Source organism: Monodon monoceros, unplaced genomic scaffold (genome assembly GCF_005190385.1).
Source record: "Monodon monoceros isolate NGI ecotype Baffin Bay Population unplaced genomic scaffold, NGI_Narwhal_1 Super_Scaffold_6, whole genome shotgun sequence".
In the NCBI taxonomy this organism is placed as follows: domain Eukaryota; kingdom Metazoa; phylum Chordata; class Mammalia; order Artiodactyla; family Monodontidae; genus Monodon; species Monodon monoceros.
The window spans coordinates 76,650,631-76,676,019 of NW_021703783.1; the positions used below are offsets into that span (position 1 = coordinate 76,650,631).

Below are 25,389 nucleotides of genomic sequence, written 5' to 3' on the forward strand. Positions count from 1 at the left end.
GGGAAAATATTTATGTCTGTGAGAGCATTAATGTCCTTATTATATTAAGATCGATTGCAAATTAGTATTTTAAAAACCTTAATAGCCCAATAGAAAATAAGCAAAGTAGATTAATGGGCAATTCACAAAAGAAGGAAGACAAATGGTCACTTAGCATTTTTCAACCGAGAACCTTTAAAGCGTGAACAACAATAAAATACAAATTCTTTTATAAAGTAGCAATTTTTAAAAATAATAGTAGTCAGGGTACTTGGAAATTGGAAATAACCTAAGTGTCCATCATTAGATTATTTAGATAAATTGATATACTCGTACATTCATATATTATCCAGCTATTAAAATCATGTAGTAGAAGACATTAATAACACAGCTAACTTTATAATAATAAAGTATGGTCCCAAGTTTGCTGTTGGTACTTTACTCAAACGCAAACATACATATACACAGAAAAATACTTAAAGGGATATCCTCCAAATTATTAACCAGTTTTTCTCTAGGGGGTAGGATTATGGATGATTTTTCTTTTCCTTTTTGTGATTTGTTTTTTAAAGAAACATTTCCAAATATTTATAGCAGGGGTCAGCAAATTATGACCTATAGGCTGACTGTTATTTTTCCTAGAAATATCTTGAATATGAAACAAGATAGGGACTTAACAAATGCTGTTGATACTAAAATGAGTTAATACTTATTTTAAATATAATTTAGATAAACATTTCATTTATCCAGGATCATTACATATTCTCTTGATATTCTAAATAGATGATTTAATAGATGTAGAAAGTTCAGAAATGAAGGTCTATTATCAAAGAGATAGAGGTGAGTTATTGACAGAAACCAGTGTGGCTACGTAAGGGTCTTTTAAAAACTTATATGTAAAAGATGCTCAAATGTATGGTACATGAATGAATGTGTGAGTCATGAACCTGTGAGAATAGTAGCAACACCTACTATGTACCTGGCTTTTTGCAGAAATGCTATTTAATCCTTAAAGTAACCTTGACAGGCAAACAAAAGTGTTTTCTATGTTGTTCACAAGAACACTGAGGCTTGGAGAGTTTAAGAAGTTTTTACTGAAGTCATACAGAGTTTGGCTCTACTTGAACGCAGGTTCATCTGAGAGGAAGATTTATGGTTATCTTTAGTCTTGTTTTTCTTTTCTAAATGAGTTGCCATATAGGTCCACAGAATTTGAGGCAATATATGGAATTTACGTTTTGACTTAAATTCATTTTAAATTATTTATTAAATTTTACAGTGGTCCCTCCTTATCTGTGGGCGGTGCGTTCCAAGACCCCCAGTGCATGCCTGAAACTGCAGTTAGTACCGAACCCTGTATATACTATGTGCTTTTCTACACATGCATACCTATAATAAAATTTAATTTATAAATTAGGCACAGTAAGAGATTAACAACAATAATAAAATAGAACAATTATAACAATATACTGTAATAAAAGTTTAGTGAATGTGGTCTCTCTCTCTCTCTCAAAATATCTTACTCTACAAATTTAACGCCATTTCCATCCTAACTAAGCATTTATCACACACTGTGGCTATAACTCACAGTTTGAGGTGCGCAGCAAAACTAGCATTAATTTCTTTATCCTTCCTCATAATTTCACGGTTAGAAGATTCATTCTTACCATAGTTTTTTTTCTTTTCTTATTATGATTAAGTTGAGAACTTTTACCTTTTCACTTAATGGAAGCACTGCACCCAGCTTCTCTTTGGCATATCTGAATCGCCAATATCATTAGTGTTGCACTTTGGAGCCATTATTAAGGTTACTTGAACACAAGCACTGCAATACCTTGATAGTTGATTTGACAGCTGAGATGCCTACTAAGTGACTAATGGGCAGGATACCCTGGACAAAGGGATGATTCACATCCTGGCGGACTGGAGTGAGATTTCATCATGCTACTTAGTGCTCAATTTAATATTTTTGAATTGTTTATTGCTGGAATTTTCCATTTAATATTTTTGGACTGTGGTTGACCACGGTACGTACCTGAAACCATGGAAAGTGAAGTTGTGGACAAGGTAGGGACTACTGTATATAAAACGGTAAGCTCCTTGTTCCCTGCTGTATTCAAGCAGACTCTGGATGGCCCGTATTTTAAGGATGTTTTAGCAAATTACTACTGTGCCTAAGAGGTTGAACTTTATGAACTCTGAGTATCTAGAAGGTCTGTGATTTTATGGTGATGCTTTGTTTTTAATGTTCTGCTTGTGCATTTTATCCAAATTTAGATTATGTGAAGGGCTATAACTATATGAACTCTTAAAATGCTACAGAAGTCTTTTACAAATTAATATTTTGCTTATGTTTAGGTAGGTTGATATATGACTCTGCAAACATTATAATTCACTAAGGCTCTATATCTTTTATATAGTCAAGGTCCATGTAGTTTATTTTTTCTTGAGTGTAGACCAGAGGAAAGATTTGTCTATTCAAATGGATATGCTTTTCCTCAACAAAAATGGAAAATATAAACCAAAATTTTGTTTGTACTTTAGCCATATGAAAATGAGGAGCCCAATTTCATGGTTGACCGTAGTGATTATCTTACCTGAGGTGTCGGGTTACAAATACTCGTTTCCTTAGACAGAATTTGTGTTATGTTATTCCTAAATATTTTTTTGTTGTTGAGGGCTAATACTATTTTGAAACATCTTAGAAGTAGAATATGAGTTTTTTAATATATAAAAGCTAGTGGTTTTAAATCTTTTTGGAGTGCGATAGATTAGATAGAACAAACAAAAAGCCCTCAGGTTTGACTTTTGTTCTGTGGCAGTTTTATCTGGGACCTATATGTGTAGTTGATACCTGCCATCTAGAACATGATTCATTGCTTGACTCCGGACTGTAACTACACTGTTTGAAGGTGTCTTATAGCTAGTTTCCCACTCTTGTGGATTCTACTTAATATTCATTTCTATACTTACATTGCTATTTCTGTGGGGGGGGGAAATAGCTTAAATGTAAAATACTTAATTCTCAGCACGATAAATGATAATATCAGTCAAGTTTGAAAGCAACATTTTAGTAAAAGTAGATAAAATTCATCCAGTTTTAATCTAAGACCTGTTTACTCAAACTGGATCTTTGTATATTCTTGTCCAGCAGAAACTAGAAAGAATGTCTCCACTGCCTCTAGAGATGAGTGTTTTAGAGAAAGGCTAGCGTTGCCCTCAGGCCAAAGCTTTTGAAAGAATGGGTATATAGTCCATCCCCAGTCTAGAGTGTTGCCAATTCCCCTTTGTGTTTTAATTTTTTATTGTGCTTCAAGTGTTGAATTGCCAGCACATCAGTTTCAAGCATATCCAGATATCAAAAATATATACTGAAAACAAATGCAAAATATTACTGCTTATTCTCTACCAGCGTTCCCTTATACTTATTCATGATTTGACTGTGACTGGGCCTTTTATTTAGGTGGAATGTTCTAATCCTGTTGAATTAATGTAGTTTACCTCAATATCTTGTATTTTTCTTCTGAAAAAGAGGTGACTGAGGTAACTCTACTCCAACATAATAAAATCATGACAAATATTCAGTTACTAGAATTAAGATGTCTTAGGGTCATCTTATAGCCCACTAAATGATTTTATGGTTGTCATGATTGAAACCTGTTATGCGATAAACCAGAGAAGTTCTAAATCCCTTGTGAATAATGTGGTTGGCCATATTTATACTTTATATAAAATGTTCTTATGTATGCTTACAATTCCGTAAAATTTATTTTTATTTTCATAGTCTGTTCGGCGCTTGAAGTATTCCTTGTTTAAGAAGTCGCTACTGGGCAGTGTTTCGGATAATGGAATAGTAACTCTCTGGGATGTGAATAGTCAGAGTCCATACCATAACTTTGACAGTACACATAAAGCTCCAGGTTCAGGCATCTGTTTTTCTCCTGTCAATGAATTGCTATTTGTAACTATAGGCTTGGATAAAAGAATCATTCTCTATGACACTTCAAGTAAGAAGTAAGTATAACATGCTCATTTCTTAATTTAGTAACAAATAATTCTTTCATTAGCAGCCATATTTGTGATTTGTATAGACCTCTGATTAATGTTAGAAGATGTAAAGTTTGTGTATTTGTTATCTAATAAGGTAGAATTTTCTTTTTTTTCCCATGCAGAAAAAGCTAGATGAGATGTGGGTGTTCTTTAGAGCAGCGGTCCCCAACCTTCTTGGCACCAGGGCCCGGTTTTGTGGACGGGGTGGGATGGGGTGGGGGTTGGGGAGATGGCTTAGGCCATAATGCGAGTGCAGAGCAGCAGATGAAGCTTTGCTCACTCGCCCTCAGTCCGCTCACTTCCTACTGTGTGCAGCGCGGGCCGCGGACCCGAACCCGTCCGTGGCCTGGGGGTTGGGGACCCCTGCTTTAGAGTACTTCTGGATGATGAATGTTGAGGGGTAGCATGTTAATGATTTCACATCTTTATTTTAGCACGCATGCATATTACTCTTTTTCAGAATACAACTAAATTTGTATATTTTTAAAGCAATATGATTAATTTGCTTTAAAATTAATTCATTATCTAGAGCAGGGTTTCTAAACTGTTGACATTTTGGGCTGGATAATTCTTGGTTGTGGGGAGCTGTCCTGAGCATTGTAGGATATTCAGCAGCATCCCTGGCCTCTACTTACTAGATGTCAGTAGTACTTCCCAAATTAAAAGTAGTAAAATTACCCCCAGTTGAGAACCACTGATATAGAGCTAAAGGGTACATAATTCTCTAAGTATCTAGGTCTGTTATGCCTTCTTGTTCTTCTTACAGTTATAAGTGTGCTTGGTTAGCTTAAAAAACAAAAAAAACTGGAAGACTGCAAGAGGTTTATTCAAGACACCTAACAATATCTAATGATCATGTGAAAGGAAGTGGCATTATTATAATATTACTGCTAGGGAAGGACCTACTCTGAGCCCCTTTTTAAAGTTTACTGTTACTTATTTTACTCTTCTTTTTTTTATTCTTTTCTTTTTGAACTAATTTACTGAGAACCCTAACAGTAAACCATTCCTCTCGTATACCTGACACTCCAGCAAGGAGTTCAGCTTCAGCAGATCAGTATCCATACTTCTGTATTAGCTTCTGGGAGGATTAAACCTTATGAATCCTTTTAGCTTTTGGGTCAAGAGATGCATAACCAAGAGCAAAGTAGCAGCTGCTTCCTTGTCAAAGGTCATAATCCTCTTGAGGCCTAAGCAGGTCACTAAATGGAAAGGGGATACTTAGAGCCTCCTTAACCCTGAGGCTATAGAGCCCTTATTTGTGGAGTAACATGCAGGAATTCTATCACGTTCACTGCCAAAATAATAATTACTCAAAGAAATAGGTCCTGTTTCTAGAAGATATAGAATGTATTGTATCTATTGGAAGTGAATAGAAAAATAGGTTGGAGTGCTTAGCAGTTCCTTTACATGCCATTGTAGAAATGTCTCCAGGTCTAATTCTGCATTTCTGCTTTAAACAAACATTTGAGATGGGTATCCCAAGTAACTTTGCCGAAATCTAAGTAACTTTGGTTTTGGTTTACAGTTGTTTATATGTCGTATAAGCTTATATATATACATTCACATATCTACATATACTTTGCTCTCCTTTCCAAAGGCTAGTGAAAACTTTAGTGGCTGACGCTCCTCTAACTGCAGTAGATTTCATGCCTGATGGAGCCACTTTGTCTATTGGATCTTCCCGTGGGAAAATATATCAGTATGATTTAAGGATGTTGAAATCACCCGTTAAAACCATCAGTGCACATAAGACATCTGTGCAATGTATAGCATTTCAGTACTCCACTGTCCTTTCTAAGGTAAGATATTTTCTTTCTTTTCAGCATTTTTGATTTTACTAAATAAATCTAGTTCTGAATATAGAAATCATATGTTGTCAATTAAACACAGTGTAGTTTTGCTTCATAATAATTTTTATATCAAAGCATTGTAAATAATTTTAGTACAAATCCATTTGATACTTAGTTTTAAAACTTTTTTTGCGCTTTTCACATTTCTCTCTCTTCAAAAATATTAAAAGGTTTTTATGGTTCAGAGGGAAACTCTCACATCCACCAGCAAGCTTAAGATTTCTAAGGGAAAAACAATATTTTTTAAACTAATAGGGAATTTATGAAATATTAATGTCTCGTGTGGAGCATTAGAAACCTGATCTTTTAAATATTCCCTTCCGTTTCAGTCAGGTTTAAATAAAGGCTGTTCAAATAAGCCCACAGCTGTGAACAAACGTACTGTTAACGTGAGCACTGCTAGTGGAGGAGTCCAGAATTCTGGAGTTGTCAGAGAAGCAGCTACCACTTCCATTGCCACAGTTCTGCCACAGCCCACGACAGCAGTTGTGGGGAAAGGAACAGTTGCTCTTCAAGACAAAGCAGGTAAATGTTGTTTATATCTAGTATTTGGAGTTCCCATCCTGTCTCCTCCCCAAATGGATATCATTATCACTTTCTTTAAGAACCTAGAACTTAAATTCACTTGAGTATTTAGGTAAAATTATTAGTAGATAGTGAAAATTGAAAAAGTGAAAAATTTAACTTTAGCTATAAATGTTTAAAAGGTTAATGAAAGGTATTTCACTTACTCTGTTTAGCTGAACTTCTGTTGTAAGATATTTTAAAAACAGAATAATGCCCTCTCAGACGTACCGCTACAGACTAGATGACTTTTCATTGTGCTTTTAGATTAATCAGTAGATAATATGAAACTTTGATGCTTTCATTATGATTTGATCTCAGTTAAAAAAAAAAAAAAGCTATTAATGGCCCCTATACTTCATTTTTCAGACTGGAAAGTAAGTCAGGTGATGAAATGAATATATTTAAGTACTGAATAGTACCTGGCACATATTAAGCCGTAAGTTAGTCATTTGTTAAATAAAAATAAATGAAAATGTTGAAATTTTTAAGGAATTTCTTCTACTCTGATAATCGTATTGATGAAACAGTTCTTAAAGAAGAGTTCATTTAGACTTTGTGAAGGTATAATATGGTGATAAGCTTCCCCATACTTATTGTAGAAGATATTCTTTGCCTACAATAAAGATCGTAATTCCCTAAATTCCTGAAAGCCTTTTTGTTTTTATTTTAAGAAGTTATGCTATACTGTCAACTTTCAACATATTTTTAAAAGTCTGCATGATATACCAGTATGTCTCTAAAGTATTCTTACCAGAAATGAATGTACTCATGTCTTTTTGAATTTTCAGGACAAGTACTTAAATTGAGCACAAATATTTGTTGGTGCTTTTTCAATATGAGTTTACTATTCCCAAGTATAAGCAAAACTTTAATTTGTTAGTCTTGGTAGTGTAGAATTTTTTAAAAAATATAATAAGTATATTCACTATAAATTATCTTTGAATATCTATATCATCCTTATATAAAAATCATTATATATTATGTAGAAAAATAATAAGGTCCTTATTTAAGAACTCCTAGAAACTAATACTATTGCTATCTGTTTAAAAGAAGAAATAATGTTTGCCAAGATGTTGAATTAACTATGTTATGAAAATTGGTGTTAGTTTAAAAAATTACTATTTATTTTATTCATAATTTTCAAAAATTAAAATAAAGATTCTCTCATTTATTGTAAACTTTCTGAAGTCTCAATGTCTTTCATTTAGTTTTTAATAAGGAAGTTTATGTGTAACAATGGCAGCATTAATTAGATATGGAAGACTTGGGTCTGCAGGGCCACCAATTAATGATAATTCTTGGCTGATTAGCAGTTTCTGGCAAAATGCATGCTTACTGTGCACCCACAAAGACAAATTTCGGTTTATTGATTTTATTTTGAAATAATTGCAAACTTACAGAAAAGTTTCAATAATAATACAAAGAACTCTTGAGTTCTAGTATATCCTTTAGCAGATTCACCATTTTATAAATTTTACCACATTTGCTGCATCATTTTCTCTCTCTCAACTCACACACATGTACATTTTTCCCCCTGTGAAACATTGAGAGTATGTTAGACTTCAGTCTCAGATCTATCACCTTCCTGCCTGGATGACTTTAGGCAGTTTTCTTTTTTATATATATATTTTTTATTGGGGTATAGTTGTTTTACAATGTTGTGTTAGTTTCTGCTGTACAGCGAAGTGGAGTTCCCTGTGCTATACAGCAGGTTCTTATTGGTAGGCAGTTTTCTTAACCATGCTTTTTTCTCATTTTTCTCATTTTTCTCTTCCATAGATAATATTTAGCATTTGGGGTTATTGTGAAAATCAGAGAAAATGTATCAAAAGGGCATAGCACATGTAGGCACTCAATAAATTATAGTGTTGCTAATATTGTCGTTATGATCATCATTATTGCTATTACTTTAAGCATGGTGTAAAATAAATTTAAAATTTGAAATAAGTTCGTATGGCTTCTACTGAAGGTGTCCTAATTTAGTTATTGAAAAGAACCTCTGCAGGTACTTCCCTGATGGTGCCATGGTTAAGAATCCGCCTGCCAATGCAGGGGACATGGGTTCCATCCTTGGTTCGGGAAGATCCCACATGTCACGAAGCAACTAAGCTGGCGTGCCACAGCTACTGAGCCTGCACTCTAGAGCCCGCGAGCCACAACTACTGAGCCTGCATGCCACAACTACTGAAGCCTGTGCGCCTAGAGACCATGCTCCGCAACAAGAGAAGCCACTGCAATGAGCAGCCTGCGCACCACAACGAAGAGTAGCCCCCACTCTCCACAACTAGAGAAAGCCCGCGCACAGCCTTGAAGACCCAACACAGCCAAAAAAAAATAAATATATTTTTAAAAAAGAAACGCTGTCTGCAGACTTGTTGCTAGTGCTCATTTTCAGTAGGAAACAGCCATTTAAGAAGAGAAAAATAAGGCTTTAGCACTATTTTCAAATGATACCAAGCTTCTATTTCATAAAGTTCCAGAGACTAGAGTTATGCATCAAACATGTTGAGTACCTAGAAAAGGGAGAGAAATTTCTTCTTTATAACCGATTACACTCTTGGTATAAACACCCTTCAATGACAGTGATGTACAAATGTTTGGTCATAACTTTTGTGAGGTTATTAGGTTTATTTCATTAGCCAGGCTTGGACATTTTTGAATATTGTGAACAAAGCTAATCTTTGTTTTTATCCCAGGCTTTTCAGTTTTCATTTGGGACCAAGATGGCAAATAAAACAGTTTTAAAAATGTAAGACAGTAATATGCTACCGATTCAAATGCCAAGATTTCATCAAAGTTCTTGAATCTCTAGAACTCAGTCCTTGACCCAAAAATGAGCAAGAAGTTACTGAGCCTGCAGAGTTCCTATTATAACGTCCTTGCCCTAAAGTCATGCATTATATACTGAGAGAGGAAGTAAACTGCATGCCTCTTTATTGTTGTCTACTGTACTATTCTTTATGAGTTTGGTATTCTGGTTTCCTTCCTCTCAGTAAACTATCCCAAGGTTAATGAAGTCATTTAAGGTCAGTAACGCTGAGAGCAGTGTTAGGTTCCCACTGTTAGTGAAGAAAAAAATAAAAAGTGGAAAAAAGAGACCCATTCACTGCAAGCTGGGGAAAGGAACTAACGTTGCTTGAAAACTGCTATATGTTAGGCATTGTACTATATGCCTTAGAGACTTTTTTTTTTAATCACTGGTAGATGATCCTAACAGTGAGTCAGTCACTAACAAAAATAAGTTGTTTAAGAAAAGTACATGAATTATTTAGAAAAGTTCTATCAAAGTAGATTTAAAAAGTGGTGTTATATGAGCAAATAAGTTATTTGCTTTTGAGGAGCCCTTCATTCCATGAAAAGGATGTTTAACTGAGCTATTGTTATATTCTGCTTTCTTTTCCTGATGCCCACAGTTGTAGTGTTACCAATGATATAGGTAAGGCATTCATTTTTAGAGCCTAACTTCTCATGATAAATTTATTATGAGAAATAATAAAAATGTTTATTTTTATATCCAATTTCTATAAGGTCTGCCTCGAAGCATAAACACAGATATTTTATCTAAGGAAACAGAGAGTGGGAAAACCCAGGATTTCTCCAGCTTTGATGATACTGGAAAAAGTAGTTTAGGTGACATGTTCTCACCTATCAGAGATGGTAAGTCTGTTCAGATCAGAGGATCTTGCTTGGGTCGTCATGACATTTTTATTCTGGCTAAAAGATGTGGATAATAGCTTCAGTCTCACTCTATTCATGACAGTTGCTAGTTTTCTCAATCCCTGAGATGGTATCTTTCCCTTTGCCCAGATACTTCAAATGTTATCATTCCAAAATACATGCTAGTAATTTTCACATGGGAACCAAGCAAATAGCTCTCAAGTTAGCATTTTAATTTCCACAGAAGTTTCTTAAAGGAAGTTTTGCCTCCATAGGCAATCTTTTACTTGAATCTACTTCTAAATAAATCTTCCCCAAATCTTGGATATTTTGATAGGCAAAAAATATCTTCCTAACATAAAAAAATTTGTTTGTTTCTTTGATTATTAGTATTTAACTGGTATTAAATGTTTTCATGGAGAAATATGGCTGGGGGTTAGATTGCCTCATCTTTTACACTAACTATATATGAAAGTACCATACACATACACACACATACACACACATACACACACACACACACACACACACTTCCCATTGCTAGTAGACGTTGCCATTAAAAAGAAAAAAGCCAAAAAAACAAAAAAAAAACCTTTGCCAGTTTGTTAAACGGAAACATATATCGTTGTTCACTCTATATGAACTAGGCATATGGTTTGGCTGTGCTATTTTGGTGCTAATGTTCATACTGTTTTGTTTACTGGGATAGTCTCACTACTAATAGCAGTATTATTAACAGTATGGGTTAATTTCTAGAAGACGATTTGGCAGACTTAAATATTCATTCTTTATGTCCTGTTAATTCCATTTCTATAAATTTACCTAAGAAAATATTCAGAGAAGCCCACAGAGATTTGTGTGTTTACTGTTTATTTATAGTATTGAAAAACAGGAGTGAATCTAAATGTCATCAGTAGCAGGGTGTTTAAATTATTACATCCACTCATGATCTTATAAAATTTAACTTTTTACTTTAAAATTGTCTGGTTTCAAAATTTTCTTCAACTAATTTCATAAGCAGAAAGAATAAATATATATGTAGTGGTACAGAATCATTGAGTGTCTTCTGCCTTACCCCAGCTTGAAAATGACTCCTTGAATTGCCCGGTCAAATTGCTATCTTCCATCTAATAAAAGAGGAAGGATTCCTTTCAGGATGAAGAGAGGTCATACTACCTAGTTGAGGGGTAAAGAGAGGAGAGATGTGGGCAAAGGAGGTAAAAATGGCTTGGGCTGGAGTTGAGAAAGGTTTTGGAGGTTAGTACCCAATTGTGGAGCTTTTGTTTATGAAAACTGCTGGAGTAATTTTTTAATTGAAGGGGCTTTTTGAAAGTGTTCGAGTTATAAATGAAATCCTTTTTAATGGTTTTTGAAAGTAATAAAGGATATAAATTCCTTTTTAATTGCTTTTGCTGTTTAAAAAGATACGATTAGAATTTGAGCCATAGGCCCTTCGTTTATTAGAGTTTGATATTATCGATAAGAAAAAGACATGGATACTAAATATAGTACTGGTTTTCACTGTCAAGAGATTTGTGTTTTAATCTCAAAGATTCAACACTACTTAGGTAAAAGTCTTAATCTGTTTGTGCTTCAATTTCTTCATCTTTTAAATAAGAGTACCTCTGCTTTTGTTAGGAAAAAATGAGTAACTTATATAAAAGTGTCTGTGTTGTGCGATTACTAGGTATAATACACACATGCAGATACATGAATGGATGGAGAGATGGATGATAGTCCTACTAATATGATAATCATGTATGATAATCAATTTATTGGCCATGTGAATTTCTGGTGAATTTTTTAATGACCTTTGCCCATTTTTCTATTAATCTGTTAAAATGGAGTTAAGCAATTTTTGGTTATTATTTGGTAAATGAATAATATTACATTATTGAAATATTCTTAAACATGTTCTACCATTGAAAAAATTTTAATGAAACCTTATATTTTTAATAACATTGTGTTGCTTACAAAATATTTTTACATTATTTCAATTGACCCTCAAAACAGTCTTGTGAAATGGTCAGGGCATTGTCCCCATTATATAGGTACAGAAACTGAAGCATAATTATATTAAAGTCTTGTCCAAGGTGACAGAGCTATTCAGTGGTATAAGCAGAACTGGATTACAGGTCTCTGGAGCCTACTCCAGTGCTTTTTCTAGTATACCTTGCTGCCTCATTAAATGACTCTATACACAGAATTATCTTTGCTGCTATGCATGAAGCTAAAAGAATGAAAAGGGAAGTTTATATGAATACTAGCTTTACCTTCACTCAGATTTTTCTTCTTAAAACTATTAGTCCCTGAACTCTTTGGGGAACGAATAGGAAGCCTAAATTGCTATGGCTTCTTTTTCACTATTTTTTAAATTTTATTTTCTAATTTTATTATAGATGCTGTAGTTAACAAAGGAAGTGATGAGTCCGTAGGCAAAGGAGATGGTAAGAACTGTTGAGAAGTATTTTTATCAAAGTTGAAAGTGATTTTGTGTTATCTACTGCTGTGTAACAAACAAATTACCCCAATATTTTGAAGCTTAAAAGAACACTTACCATCTCATAATTGTGGGTGAAGAATCCAAGCATGGCTTAGTTGGGTACCTTTGGCTTCAGATGTCTCATGATGTTTTAATTAGGGTATCAGCAGGGCTGCAGTCATCTCAAGGCTTGACTGGGCAAGGATCTGCTTCCAAACTCATTCATGTGGCTATTGGCCGAAGATATCAGTTCCTACCTATGTGGGCCTCTCCACAGGGCAGCTGACAACACGGCAGCTGGCTTCTCTCAGGGCTGGTGTGAGAAAGTGAGAGGGCACTCAAGATGGAAGCCACAGTGTGTTTGTAACTTAATCTTGGAAGTGAGATCTGCCACTCTTGCTATATACTCTTTGTTAGAAGCAAGCTCCTAGGTCCAACCCACATTCCAAGGGAGGTGATTACACGAGGCCATGGATCCGTGGCAGGAGGCGGAGATCATGAGGAACCATCTTAGAGGCTACCTACCAAGATATACCACAGACATATACCAAACTAACAATTTTGTCAAAAACTTTTATTTACTAAAACATTCATTGTATTTTGCAGTTTTCAATGTATCTTCACATACAATATCTCTTTTAAGCCTCACCACTCAGGGAGGTGGATATCATCATTCACATTTACAGATCACTTAACAGTCACAGAGAGTTTTACGACTTTTACCCAAAAACTCAAATGAAATAAGGGGTAGAGCTGATAAGTGAACCTGTCTTCTGAATCGAAATCCCATGTCTTTCTACCGTATTAACATGTCTATTGTGTTAAGTGCTTTTCTTAAATATCCAAGATTGGGGAACATCCCATATAAGTGCTAGTTTTTTTCTCCTCTTTTTCAGGCCTTGACTTTCTACCACAGTTGAACTCAGTGTTTCCTCCAAGAAAAAATCCAGTACCTTCAAGCACTTCAGTGTTGCATTCTAGTCCTCTTAATGTCTTTATGGGGTCTCCAGGGAAAGAAGAAAATGAAAATCATGATCTGACAGCTGAATCTAAGAAAATGTATCTGGGAAAACAGGAATCTAAAGACTCCTTCAAGCAGGTATCTGCCTATAAATGATATTGAACTCACTGTGTGTGTTTATCACTAGCAAGTATAATGCATCTCATCACTAGAAAGCAGGCAGCTGCCACTGGATATGTCCTAATTATTGACAGTGCTGTGCACTTACTAGGTAGAAAATATTCTTAAATCTTGATGTCACATGTTAAAAACTGAAGAATACTTTGGAAATCTGTCTTTGGATATGTTGGAGGTAACAGCAGGTGTAATCTTACACTGTTTGTTTCCTAAGACAAGATACTTGATTTAACTGTCTGTGTAAGAATATTTTATACCTGACTTCTTTTAGAATGTATTTCCATTGTAGCACAAAGCACCAAGTTGGTGGTCAAGTCTTTTACTCTTAAGTCTTAGAGCAAATTGATGGTGTTGAGAAGGTATTTCATCATCATTACCTTCTGCTGTAATCTAATAGAGTCTGTTGTGCAGTATGTCTATTTTCATTTTTATTTTTTAGAATGATATTGAAAAGATATCATTTAAGAAGTACAAAAAAGTCTTTTGACTTATTTTTGAAATATTTCTGACAAGTTATCCCATGAGAGTTTGGGGATTTATTTGTTTAGTTTTTTGGCCTGTGATTGCCATTTTAAATGATATTCAACTGCAGATTCTTAGTAAATGAGCTTTTGCTTATCATGTTATCATTGAAATTGTTTTTGATTAGTAAAGTTGATTTATTTTGCCACTGGCCCTAGCAACATTTTTTTCTCCTTCAAGATACCTTTCTATTCTTCCTTTTTCTGACCGTACTTACTGGAAAAAAGAGAAAAGTAGATACAAATTATATGGATAATATGGATAAAACCAGAATTTATATATTAATTGTTTATTTTAAATGTGAAGTTTGCAAAGTTGATCTCTGGTGCTGAAACTGGAAATCTAAATACCTCTCCATCATCCAACCAAACAAGAAGTCCTGAGAAATTTGAAAAGCCAGAAAAAGAAATTGAAGGCCAGTTTATATATGAACTTCCAGTCAATGGATCCTCAACTCCAAGTAAGTACATAAAACTTCCTGATGTTTGACTGCTAAGTTGAAAACTCGCAGTATTTAACTTGAAAAGGGTAAGTTAAGAGAGCGATCATAGACGAAAAAGTTCAAGGAATTTAAAATTTATGACACTTCTCTAGTGTGTGACTCTCTTACTAGAAGACGATGAAATGGGTATGAAATGTTAAATTCAGCCACATTGATTTGGTACTCTTTGGGTGTGAATTTCATTTTCAATCCAATATGTAAGTGTCTTGATCTACTATGGTACAGATAGGAATATAGGACCCTTTGAAAATGGGTCATTAAGTACCTGAAATTGTCTTTTTTTTCCCATATTAAAGTTCTGTCTATAGAGTTCATGGCAGAGACCCTAAAAACTCCATCACATTTAAAGTGATATTAGGTTCAGCGATAAGAGTTACCTATATAAAAAACTCTTTGTATAGTAGTAGCTCTTTTATATGGATACCTATATTTTAAGATTTCTGTGGATATATTGCATTAGCTTAAACTCTAGGGCCTTGCCTGTAGAACTACTTTACTCCTCTGTTCCTTCTGTTTGTTTCTAATAGTCTTGGTTTATCTAGTTTGTGGTGTGGCTTGTCACATTCATCTTTTGTAAGAGAAAATGATTCAGAGATTCTTCAAGATTAATTCCTCTGTCATATGTTATTACATTAGACAGTTGGCAGTTTAGGTAGGTAGGTATGTAGGTAGATAGATAGATTGATAGAGAGAGAGAGATAAATGACTTATTAGAAATAATGTCATTGAAAGTTTCTAAGATTTGTATTCCAGACAGTGAATTTTTCTAAATGTCACAAGATCACTGTTTCTTACCAGTTTTTCAAGTTTTCTCTTGCCAAATCATATTTAGAAGTGTTCGATGTCTCTTAGTCCAAGTTGACTATTAATATTTTGTCCATTTTTAATTTTAGATCCAAAGATAGCATCTTCTGTCACTGCTGGAGTTGCCAGTTCACTATCAGAAAAAATAGCTGATACCATTGGAAATAATCGGCCAAATGCACCATTGACATCTGTTCAAATCCGTTTTATTCAGAACATGATACAGGAAACATTGGATGACTTTAGGTAATTGAGAAATTATCTAGACCTTGACTAGCTTTTTTTATTAGGTGTAAAACTGTAACTGTGAGTAATGTTTGTGGTTACTACTTTTGCCTAAGTTCTGGGGTCCATAAAACCATAGAAAATATGAGTTTTGTTTATCTTGAAGTGTTGAGTTTATTTTATATCAGCTAGGAAAAGGCACATTTCCCTAGGGCAGTTATTAGATAACTTGGCAGGATGGTGTAGCAGGCTGGCTGCCATTGTGGATCTTGTTCATCATCAAACTATGGACAGATTCTGGTAAGCTCAAATGGGATTCTTACAATATTTATAGATCACCTGTTAAGTATGCTATGTGCAGTAATGTAGTAAAGATATTTTTTAAAGGAATTCTGAATATTTTCAAGTAGAATGCATCAGAATGTAATACTTAATTTTAAAAAGTTCTTGCCTGGATCTGTCCTTGTCTCTCATTCTTTGAATTTTGAACGTTGTAAGAATGTTCTAGAATGCTGGTTCCTTTTACCTGTCATCTCAATATATTTTGAAAGCTATTTTCAATTATTAGAATCTTTTGCATTTTTTTTCCTTTTCTGACCTCTAGCTACTTAGTACTCTTGCTCAGATTTGGAATACCGTGGGCAAGAATGTTGGAGAAGATGTGCAGTTTTTGTTGGTGCATGTTTCTTTTTAATGTTAAAAATGTTTTGAAAAAAAATTTTAAATGTTAACAAATATATTTTTAAAGAAAAATAATCATTTTGACGTTTATAATGTGCCTAGTATGTACTGATACTAAGGATACAAAAACGGATGATCTGCCCACAAAAGCATTATAGTTTAATTAGGGTAGGTATAGTGTGGGCTGCTATGATGTGTGTTTCTTTGATGTGAATTAACTCATTTGTAAATAGGGCAGTAATGACAACATGATAAGGAAATTTTGGTGGTTCATGTAACAGTCACCAAAACAAAGTACATGAACACAGGTAAAGGCAGCAAATCACCTATCCATGTCCATCTCTTCCTATTCCCTTCTTCTTAATTTGGCTTGGCTATGTGCTTTGTGTTAGGAAGTGCTTATTTTGTGATTTTTTTCCCCATCTTTGGACATTTTATCCTTGCCTCCATGCTTGACAGCCCCAATCCTTTCTTCTATCTTCTTTCCCCTTTTACCAAATGACCCTCACTTTTTTTTAAGGTAAAATCTTTGATTATTCAATATTTAAACCATGCTAGTATTTTTATTAGGATTTAATTGTTTTTGTTAGTGCTCAGGTTACAAAGATTATATAGGTTTTGAGTGGTCTGCCCAAGTCCTTTCTCCTTAAATCCTGTTATTTTCTTTCCTTTTTTTTTTTTTTTTTTGCTTTTTCAGTATTATTGTGGTAAGAATACTTACCATGAGATCTACCCTCTTGGATTTTCAAGTGTGCAATATACGGTATTGTTAACTATAGACACAATATTGTAACAGCAGTCCTCTTGAACTTACTTTGTGTATTGAAATTTTAAACTCGTTGATTAGCAACTCCCTGTTTTCCCTTCTCCCCAGCCCCTGACACCCACAATTCTGTTCTTTGCTTCCATGAGTTTGACTGTTTTAGATATCTCATATAAATGGGATCATGCAGTATTTGTGCTTCTGTGTCTGGCTTATTTCACTTAGCATTATGCCCTCCAGGTTCATCCACGTCACATGTCAAGATTTCTTTCTTTTTTAAGGCTGAATAATACTCCGTTATATGTACATACCACGTTTAAAAAAATGTGGTCCTATTATTTTTCCATAAACAGTTTTTTAAAATATATGAGATATTTCAGGAATGCATATATAGGGCAAAATGGCAGAATTGTCTGGTTACAGCTGTAATATAATGTGAATAAAGCAATGTTGAAAACACAGAAAGGGAGAAGTTCTTCTGGGGCAAATTTAGAAAGAAATCATGCCTTGTGTGCCTGTACCTGGGGATTGAGGGTGGGTAGGGGCCTCTCTCTGCTCTTCTGCCCCTCTGTCAGCCATAGGCAGCCTCTGCTTAGAGGACCCAGAATGGCTCAGAGGATTTCTGCAAATTCGCCTGCTCTGACTTCAGCCTCCAGTAGGTGTTGCCAGCTGTACCTTACAACGGAGGGACAGAGTGGGCTATTGAGAGGCTCTCTGCTAGCCATTCTCCCTCAGTTCTGGAGGCTGACTTCTCTGTGAGGGCCTGGAGTGCTTCAGAGGGGTTACTGTCAGTTCTTCTCCCCTGCCCTAAGTCTTCACCAGGCTCTGTGCATCTGTGCCCTAGGGGCTGTCTCTCTCAGCCCTCCTGCTCTGCCCCTAATTTTTACTCAGTGAAGGCCTGTGGCAAAAAGTTGTTGAGGGAATGGAGACTTTATTTTCGGCTGGGACTCCTTGGGATTCTAAACTGTCTTGACAGTCTTCACTTGACCTTTAAGAATCTATAAAAATTTCAGCTAGTTCTCTTTAGCCTATCAGTGGCAGCTTTCTTCCCCTGCTGCCCTGTCTAGGATGAAAACAACTGTGGGTCTTTCTTCTTCTGGATTTTAGTTCATTTAGATTTCTTTGCACTCTCAAAGTTGAATTTATTTAAAATGTATGATTTTATAGGTTATCTGGCTTGTTCTCATTATTAGGGCTGGGGAGCTAACATCCTAAGCAGAAGTCTGTGGATTTATTTCTCTTGTCTTTAAAAAAGATTTAAGTTTCTTCTGGCAAGCAGATCATTTCCTGGGTTTTAGGTTTTCTTAGGGCTATTTTATTTCTGGTTTGCCTTTATTCCTAGGGTTTAGTCTGTGCCCTTTTAAGATATGAGCTGAATGTCTGGAGTATTCACCAGGCCTTTTTATCTTGGTGGGTCCCGAACTTAAACCTCCAATTCTTCATCACAGGGCTCTCAAAACCCTTTTCTCCTCTTTAGCTGCCTTTTTTTTTTTTTTTTTGCGGTACGTGGGCCTCTCACTGTTGTGGCCTCTCCCGTTGCGGAGCACAAACTCTGGACGCGCAGGCTCAGTGGCCATGGCTCACGGGCCTAGCCGCTCCGCGGCATGTGGGATCTTCCCGGACCGGGGCACGAACCCGTGTCCCCTGCATCAGCAGGCGGACTCTCAACCACTGCGCCACCAGGGAAGCCCTAGCTGCCACTTTATGTTTGTTTTCCTGCCATCTAACTCAGTACAGGCATTGCTTAGGAGTCAAAGATGTCTTGAGGGGAAATTGCACAGATTCAGGTTTACTTTCTACAGGTACCCCCTTTCCAGAATCTTGGACCTTGCAGTGCTGGCTGCCTTGGGAGTTCTGAATTCTAATACTCCCCAACCAAGTGAGACTGTCTCAAACTCCAGGCCACTGCTGTCATCTCAGCCTCTTTTTCTCATAATATGGGATCAGCACATCCCGCAGAGGGAAAAGCAGAGGTAAATGTGGAGGTTACCTAGTAGACTCGCCTTCTTTACAAGACCGTGGTCCCTCCAATCCTGGCTACTTTGGTGGTTCTACGATGCCTTCACTTTTTGTTGTTGTTGTTTGTTTGTGTTTGTTTTTTAATACAGCTCTTGTCATAACTCAAAGCAGAAGAGAAACAATTTTTTTTAAATATCTTTTAGTTGCAACAGAAGAAATAAGGTACTTAGGAATAAATCTAACCAAAGATGGTAAAGATCTGTGTGTGGAAAAACATTAAAAAAAATTTATTAGAAAGCATTAACACTTAAATGGGAAGATATTATGAAGCTGTCAGTTCTTCTAACTTGGTCTATAGATTGAATGCAATTCCAATCAAATCCCAACTGGGTTTTTTGGAAGAAGATGATGAGATAATTCCAAAATGTATATGAAAGAAGGAAGATATGGAATAACCAAGACACTGGAGAAGAATAAGGTTGAAGCGGACTAGTTTGTCAGATAGATAGGCTATCATTAAAATAGTGTATCATTGGGCTTCCCTGGTGGCGCAGTGGTTGAGAGTCCGCCTGCTGATGCAGGGGACACGGGTTCGTGCCCCGGTCCGGGAAGATCCCACATGCCGTGGAGCGGCTAGGCCCGTGAGCCATGGCCGCTGAGCCTGCGTGTCCGGAGCCTGTGCTCCGCAACGGGAGAGGCCACAACAGTGAGAGGCCCACGTACCGCAAAAAAAAAAAAAAAAAAAGTGTATCATTAACACAGGGTGGACAAATTGTCCAAAGAGATCAAATAGGCACCCCCCCCAAAAAAAATGCCTATGTATATATGGAAATGTGATATATGACAGAGGAAATGTATATATCCCTGTTGCATGCTATTTAAAAAATCAGTTCCATACAGGGTAAAAGTTTAAATGTAAATGGAAACATTTTAGGCATTGTAAGAGAATTTATATCAATATATGACTTCAGGGTTTGAGAAGTTACTTAAAAATAAGAGGGTACACTACCTATAAAAATAGATTGATAAATTTACATTAATATTAGGTTAGTAAATTTGAGAATATTAATAGGAATTGTTTATCCCAGGACACTATGAATAAAATGAAAAGACAAAAGGTATCTGCAGTACTCATATAACCAATAAAGGATCAGATTATGTAAAGAACTCTTACAATTTTTTTAAAAAAGACATTCAGTAGAAAAATAGTTTAAAGACATAGGCAAGCATTTCACAGAAGAGGAATGGTATATGAACATAAGGAAAGATGCTCAGCCCTACAAATTAATCAGACAACTGAAAATGCAGTGGGATACCATTTCACACCCAGTAGATGGGAAAATATTGTAAAAAGCTTGGTAACACCAAGTCTTGGTGTGGACGTAAAGCTCGATGAGCTCTGTTATACTGATGATGAGTGTGTCCATTGACACTACCACTTTGGAAAATAATTTCTGTTATTTTGTAAGTCTGAGCAGTGTACCTCTGGATCATACCTATAACTCAACACATCTACTCTTGGATATATCATCTACAGAAATTGGCACATGTGGGTTGGAAGACATATACGTGATTGTTTATAACAACGTTGTAATAATAAACACTTGAAAACAATTCAAATTGACAGGAGAATGTACACACTAGTATAAATCAGTGAATTACAGATATGTAGAATATGAAACTTGAAAACATGATACTGGATTATTTTTTAAATGTCCACTACTCAAGCCTACATAGGATATGGTACCCTTTTTGTAATGCTCAAAAGCAAGCACAACGAAAATAGACTGACTACAGATTCTGTGTTATACATACAAACATACATATATATATATATATATATATATATATTTCTTTCTTTTTAAAACATTTCTTTGCTCAAACAAAATTCAGCAGCGTAGTGACTTCTTTCTTAGGCTTCTCCCAAGAGGTAAACGTTGGAGTCAGAGAGGAGCACACAGGAAGCTTCTATGATTTTGGTAATGTTCTAGCCTATAAGTTGTGTGGCAGGTGGCTGAATGTTCCTTTTATTGTTATACTTCATAACTTTTATGTCTTTTTCTTTGGCTGCACCGTGTGGCTTGCAGGATCTTAGTTCCCTGACCAGGGATTGAACCCGGGCCACGGCAGTGAAAGTGCTGAGTCCTAACCACTGGGATGCCAGGGAATTCCCACTTTTATGGCTTTTGTAGGCATGAATTAATTGCATTTTATTGAGTAACCTCTGTTACAAACACCCAAATAGGCTCTTTTCATTCTGCTGGAAGTTTTTTTTTTTTTGATAGCTTAAACATTGATAATAGTTAAAACATTATAACCTAGAGCATTATCTGTATTTCATTGTAATATAAACCTGTGTCTTTCCTTAATGATAATTTCTGTATTAAGGAATGTAGTATAATGAGAGCTCTGGAGGTAGACAGCCTGGGGTTATATCCTACTCCACCATTTACTAGTTGTGTGACATTGGATAAGTTATAACTACTTTGTGACTCAGTTACTTCACTGGTAAAATGGAGGTAATAATTGCACCTAGTTGTGAAGATTAAATGAGTTCTTACATCTGAAGTACAAGAAACAGTGCCTAGCACAGAGTAAATAAATACTAGGTGCAGTGGTATTTTTACTATTGTGATAATAATTATCAACAGTAACGTGAAACGATAAGAGTTTAGCCATTTTCTTGAATGATCTAGAGCTGGTAAAACTGTTATAATTCTAATAAATATTTTACATTCTTCCCTAGAGAAGCATGCCATAAGGATATTGTGAATTTGCAAGTGGAGATGATTAAACAGTTTCATATGCAATTGGTATGTATTGACATATTTTATTGTAAGTGAGCATAGCTGTGGATCTAAAAAGTCCATAAAGGGGTGATGTATTTTTACTTAGTTATATCTAATTGCTAAGAAATAAACAGGGAGTTTTAGAAATTTAATAAGTAAAATAGATTTTAACTAGTCACCCTTCTTTGTAACCTGTGATAGTTACAAAGATATGATGTGATAGTATGACAAAAAAGTATGATAGCTACTTTTTCACAGCTTTTTTTTTGCAGTAAGTAAGCAAAAAGCTTCCGAAATGTGCAAATATAAGCTTTCCAAATATATAAATTTCACCAGTGCTCTTTCATTTATATTAACAAAGTAGTAAGGGTGGTTAAGTTAAAAAAAAATCAGTTAGTTAATCGAACATGAGAAACATGATAGCTGAAAATATGTAAAACGGCTTGCCAAATAAACGAAATGGCAATAATTTTAAAAGCTTTTTTTTTCCCTTTTCTAGAATGAAATGCACTCTTTGTTGGAAAGATACTCAGTGAATGAAGGTTTAGTGGCGGAAATTGAAAGACTACGAGAAGAAAACAAAAGACTACGGGCACACTTTTGAAATTTCAGTGAATAATGTTTTGTAATTTGGGAAGCTTCTGGCAACACAGAGCTATATAGATTCAGTATTGTTTTCATGGCCTCTGGGAAAATTTTTTTTCAAGTAAAAGGGTGATGGGATTGTATACCAACCACTATTTCATCTTTTCTGTCAAAAATATTTATATTTTTATATTAAAAACTGTACACTGTGTCATCTGCCTAAGAGGAAAGCCAACAGAATCTTTATTTTCTGAAAGCTTTAGCTATACACTAAGTGCCCTTTTTCATAAGAAAAGAAAATTGTGCAGAAAAAAAGATTATGTTTTTTAATAACCTCTTTTAAACAGATAATATTTTTGGTTGACAGTTGCCTTCCAAATTTTTTTGGATGTTTGATGATTAAAGAGTTTGAGACACCTTCTATTTTTATGGAGAAAGTAATTTTAATTGGTGTTTTGGGTTTCTAAGCAGTTGACTAATAAAACACAAGGTTGATTAATAATTATTTTGTTAACTTGATGAAGTCAAGTATGACTATTATTTATTGTACATTTGATAAGAAAATGTTCAGAATTTTGAACTGCACAGATTACATTATATCTATTGCATTTATGTTACTGTATTATACTTCTAACAAATCTCTACTCCTGGTCAGTATTTTTTAGCTAATTTCACTTTATGAAAACTTTTAAGGGTTTATAAGACTCAACCAGAACTGCATATCTGCTGATTATCTCATGAATTAATAACATACAAAATTATACTATAAAGTTTCAATCAATATAATTCAACTTACAAACAGTGAAAATTTCATATTACATACTAAATATTACAGTATTAGTGCCATTTTTTTCCTCCCAAATGAGGTGTGGTTTATTTTATTTTGTGGTTTATATCATTAACTTTCTCTAATTCTTTGTGTGTTGTGTGTAATATTTTATACTATTGACCTTACTATAAAATAAATAAAATTAAAAAAAACACAACAGGAAGGTTAATTGTCAAAAGAATTTACACCTCTTTGATAATATGTAGATGTGTACATCTGCCTGCTCTGATATACATTTTTAGTGATATAAGATTAGGAGGGCCACTGGCTTGTTTACCTTCTTATAGTCTTTTGTCCCAAACATTTAAACTATGTACCTTGTATATAGCACTCCTGCCCAATTTTGACTTCTGAGATGAAAGTATTTACTAAAAGAACTCTATTAAAAAAAAAAGAAGAAATCTAGCTAGCTTACTAACTTTTTTCCCCTAAGTGATGAGAGATTTTAAGGATATATTAAATAAGTGTAAACATACTAATAATTACTTCAAGAAATAAAAGCAGATTACTTTGTCCTAGTGCGGCTCAGAGAATACATTTGTATTAAAGCTTTAGGAGTGCTTCTATAATCTTTTTTCCTGACAAGTTATAAAAGCATTATGGCTTGTAACAGGTTTTCTTATATATCATTATCAAACAGATTTAGAATACATAAAAGTGTGTTTTGCTACATGCTGTATTTAAATCGGTTAATATTTTCCTATTGCCTTTTTCTATAAATGCACATAATGTGTATTAAAAGAGGTTGGATAAATAAAATAATTTTAGTAACTTTATGCATAAAGATGAAGCTTTTTTTTGTCATGGAATTTAAAAGCTAAATAAGCACGAAAAATTTTAAATGGTAAAAATGGGAAACTTGAAATTGAATTTTAGCCTCTGGCCAAGATAGCATAATAGAGATTGGATTTATACAAGTGAATTTTAAAAAGACCCAAAATATTTGAAATAATTTTCAAATACTGAATTTTTGAAAATAAAAAACTCAACTTAGATTCTGTACCTAGTGAGAATACCTTTTGAAAATGAAATAAAACTTTTTCAAACCTAGAAAGGCTGAAAGAATTTATCACAAGAAGACTTTTGCCCTACAGGAAATGTTAAAGGTACTGGATAGAAATCTTCTATGCAAAGGAATAAAGAGCAACAAAAATGGTAAATATGTGTACAAATGTAAGGCTTTTTTTTCTTATTTTAAATTTTCATTAAAGGCTAATAGATATTTAAAGCAAAAATAATAACAATGTATTGTGTGGTTAACATATGTAAAGTGAAATGTCTGAGAAGAGTATCATCAAGGGTGAGGGGAGGGAAATGAAAGCATACTACTCTTAAGATTCTTATACTAACTGTGAAGCAGAATAATACTACCTGAAAGTGGAATGTTATAAGCTAAGAATGTATACTGTAAACCCCAAAGCAACCACAAAAGAAAAAGTTATAACTAGTAAACCAACAAAGATGATAAAATGTAGCCATAGAAAATAATCCAAAAGAAGGAAGGAAAAGAAGAAAGGAAAGGAGAACAAAGAATAAATGGGACAAATAGAAAATAAACAGTAAAATAGTAGATTTAAACAGCAGTATCAGTAATTGCATTAAGTATAAGTTGTCGTTACCCTTATTATGAGAGTGAATCTTTTTTATCCAACTGTATACTGAATCCATGAAATCCACTTTAAATATAAAGATACAAATTGCTTAAACATAAAAAGATGAAATAAAAAATTAGAATGTATAATGAACTGAATGCAAATGAAAACAAATTATAATTTGTGGGAATCAGCTAAAGCAGTACTTACAGGGAAATTTATATCATTAAATACCTGTATTAGAAAAGGAAAGGACTCAATAACTTCAGCTTCCACCTTAAGCTAGAAAAATAATAGCAAGTAAAACCCAAAAGGAGCAAATGAAAAGAAAAAAGATTAGAGAAGAACTCAGTGCAATAGAAAACAAAATCAATTGAGAAAATCAGTGAAATTAAAAGCTAGTTCTTTGAGA

At 34.5% G+C, this 25,389-nt stretch overlaps 1 protein-coding gene across 2 annotated transcripts in view; it reads left to right on the forward strand.

Moving 5' to 3' along the window:
• Positions 1 to 25,113, forward strand: part of NEDD1 (NEDD1 gamma-tubulin ring complex targeting factor) — a 45,973-nt gene extending 20,860 nt beyond the window's left edge. Inside the window, exons 6-15 of one of the 2 annotated variants that reach the window (XM_029206425.1) lie at positions 3,764 to 3,993; positions 5,630 to 5,831; positions 6,212 to 6,407; positions 9,978 to 10,106; positions 12,506 to 12,553; positions 13,485 to 13,687; positions 14,555 to 14,708; positions 15,644 to 15,800; positions 21,929 to 21,995; positions 22,471 to 25,113. In XM_029206425.1, coding sequence (XP_029062258.1) covers positions 3,764 to 3,993; positions 5,630 to 5,831; positions 6,212 to 6,407; positions 9,978 to 10,106; positions 12,506 to 12,553; positions 13,485 to 13,687; positions 14,555 to 14,708; positions 15,644 to 15,800; positions 21,929 to 21,995; positions 22,471 to 22,575 — 1,491 coding nt within the window. In that variant the 3' untranslated portion in view covers positions 22,576 to 25,113. The remainder of the gene's footprint in view (positions 1 to 3,763; positions 3,994 to 5,629; positions 5,832 to 6,211; positions 6,408 to 9,977; positions 10,107 to 12,505; positions 12,554 to 13,484; positions 13,688 to 14,554; positions 14,709 to 15,643; positions 15,801 to 21,928; positions 21,996 to 22,470) is intronic. The other variant, XM_029206426.1, reaches the window with a different exon arrangement.
• Positions 25,114 to 25,389: the final 276 nt, after the last annotated feature.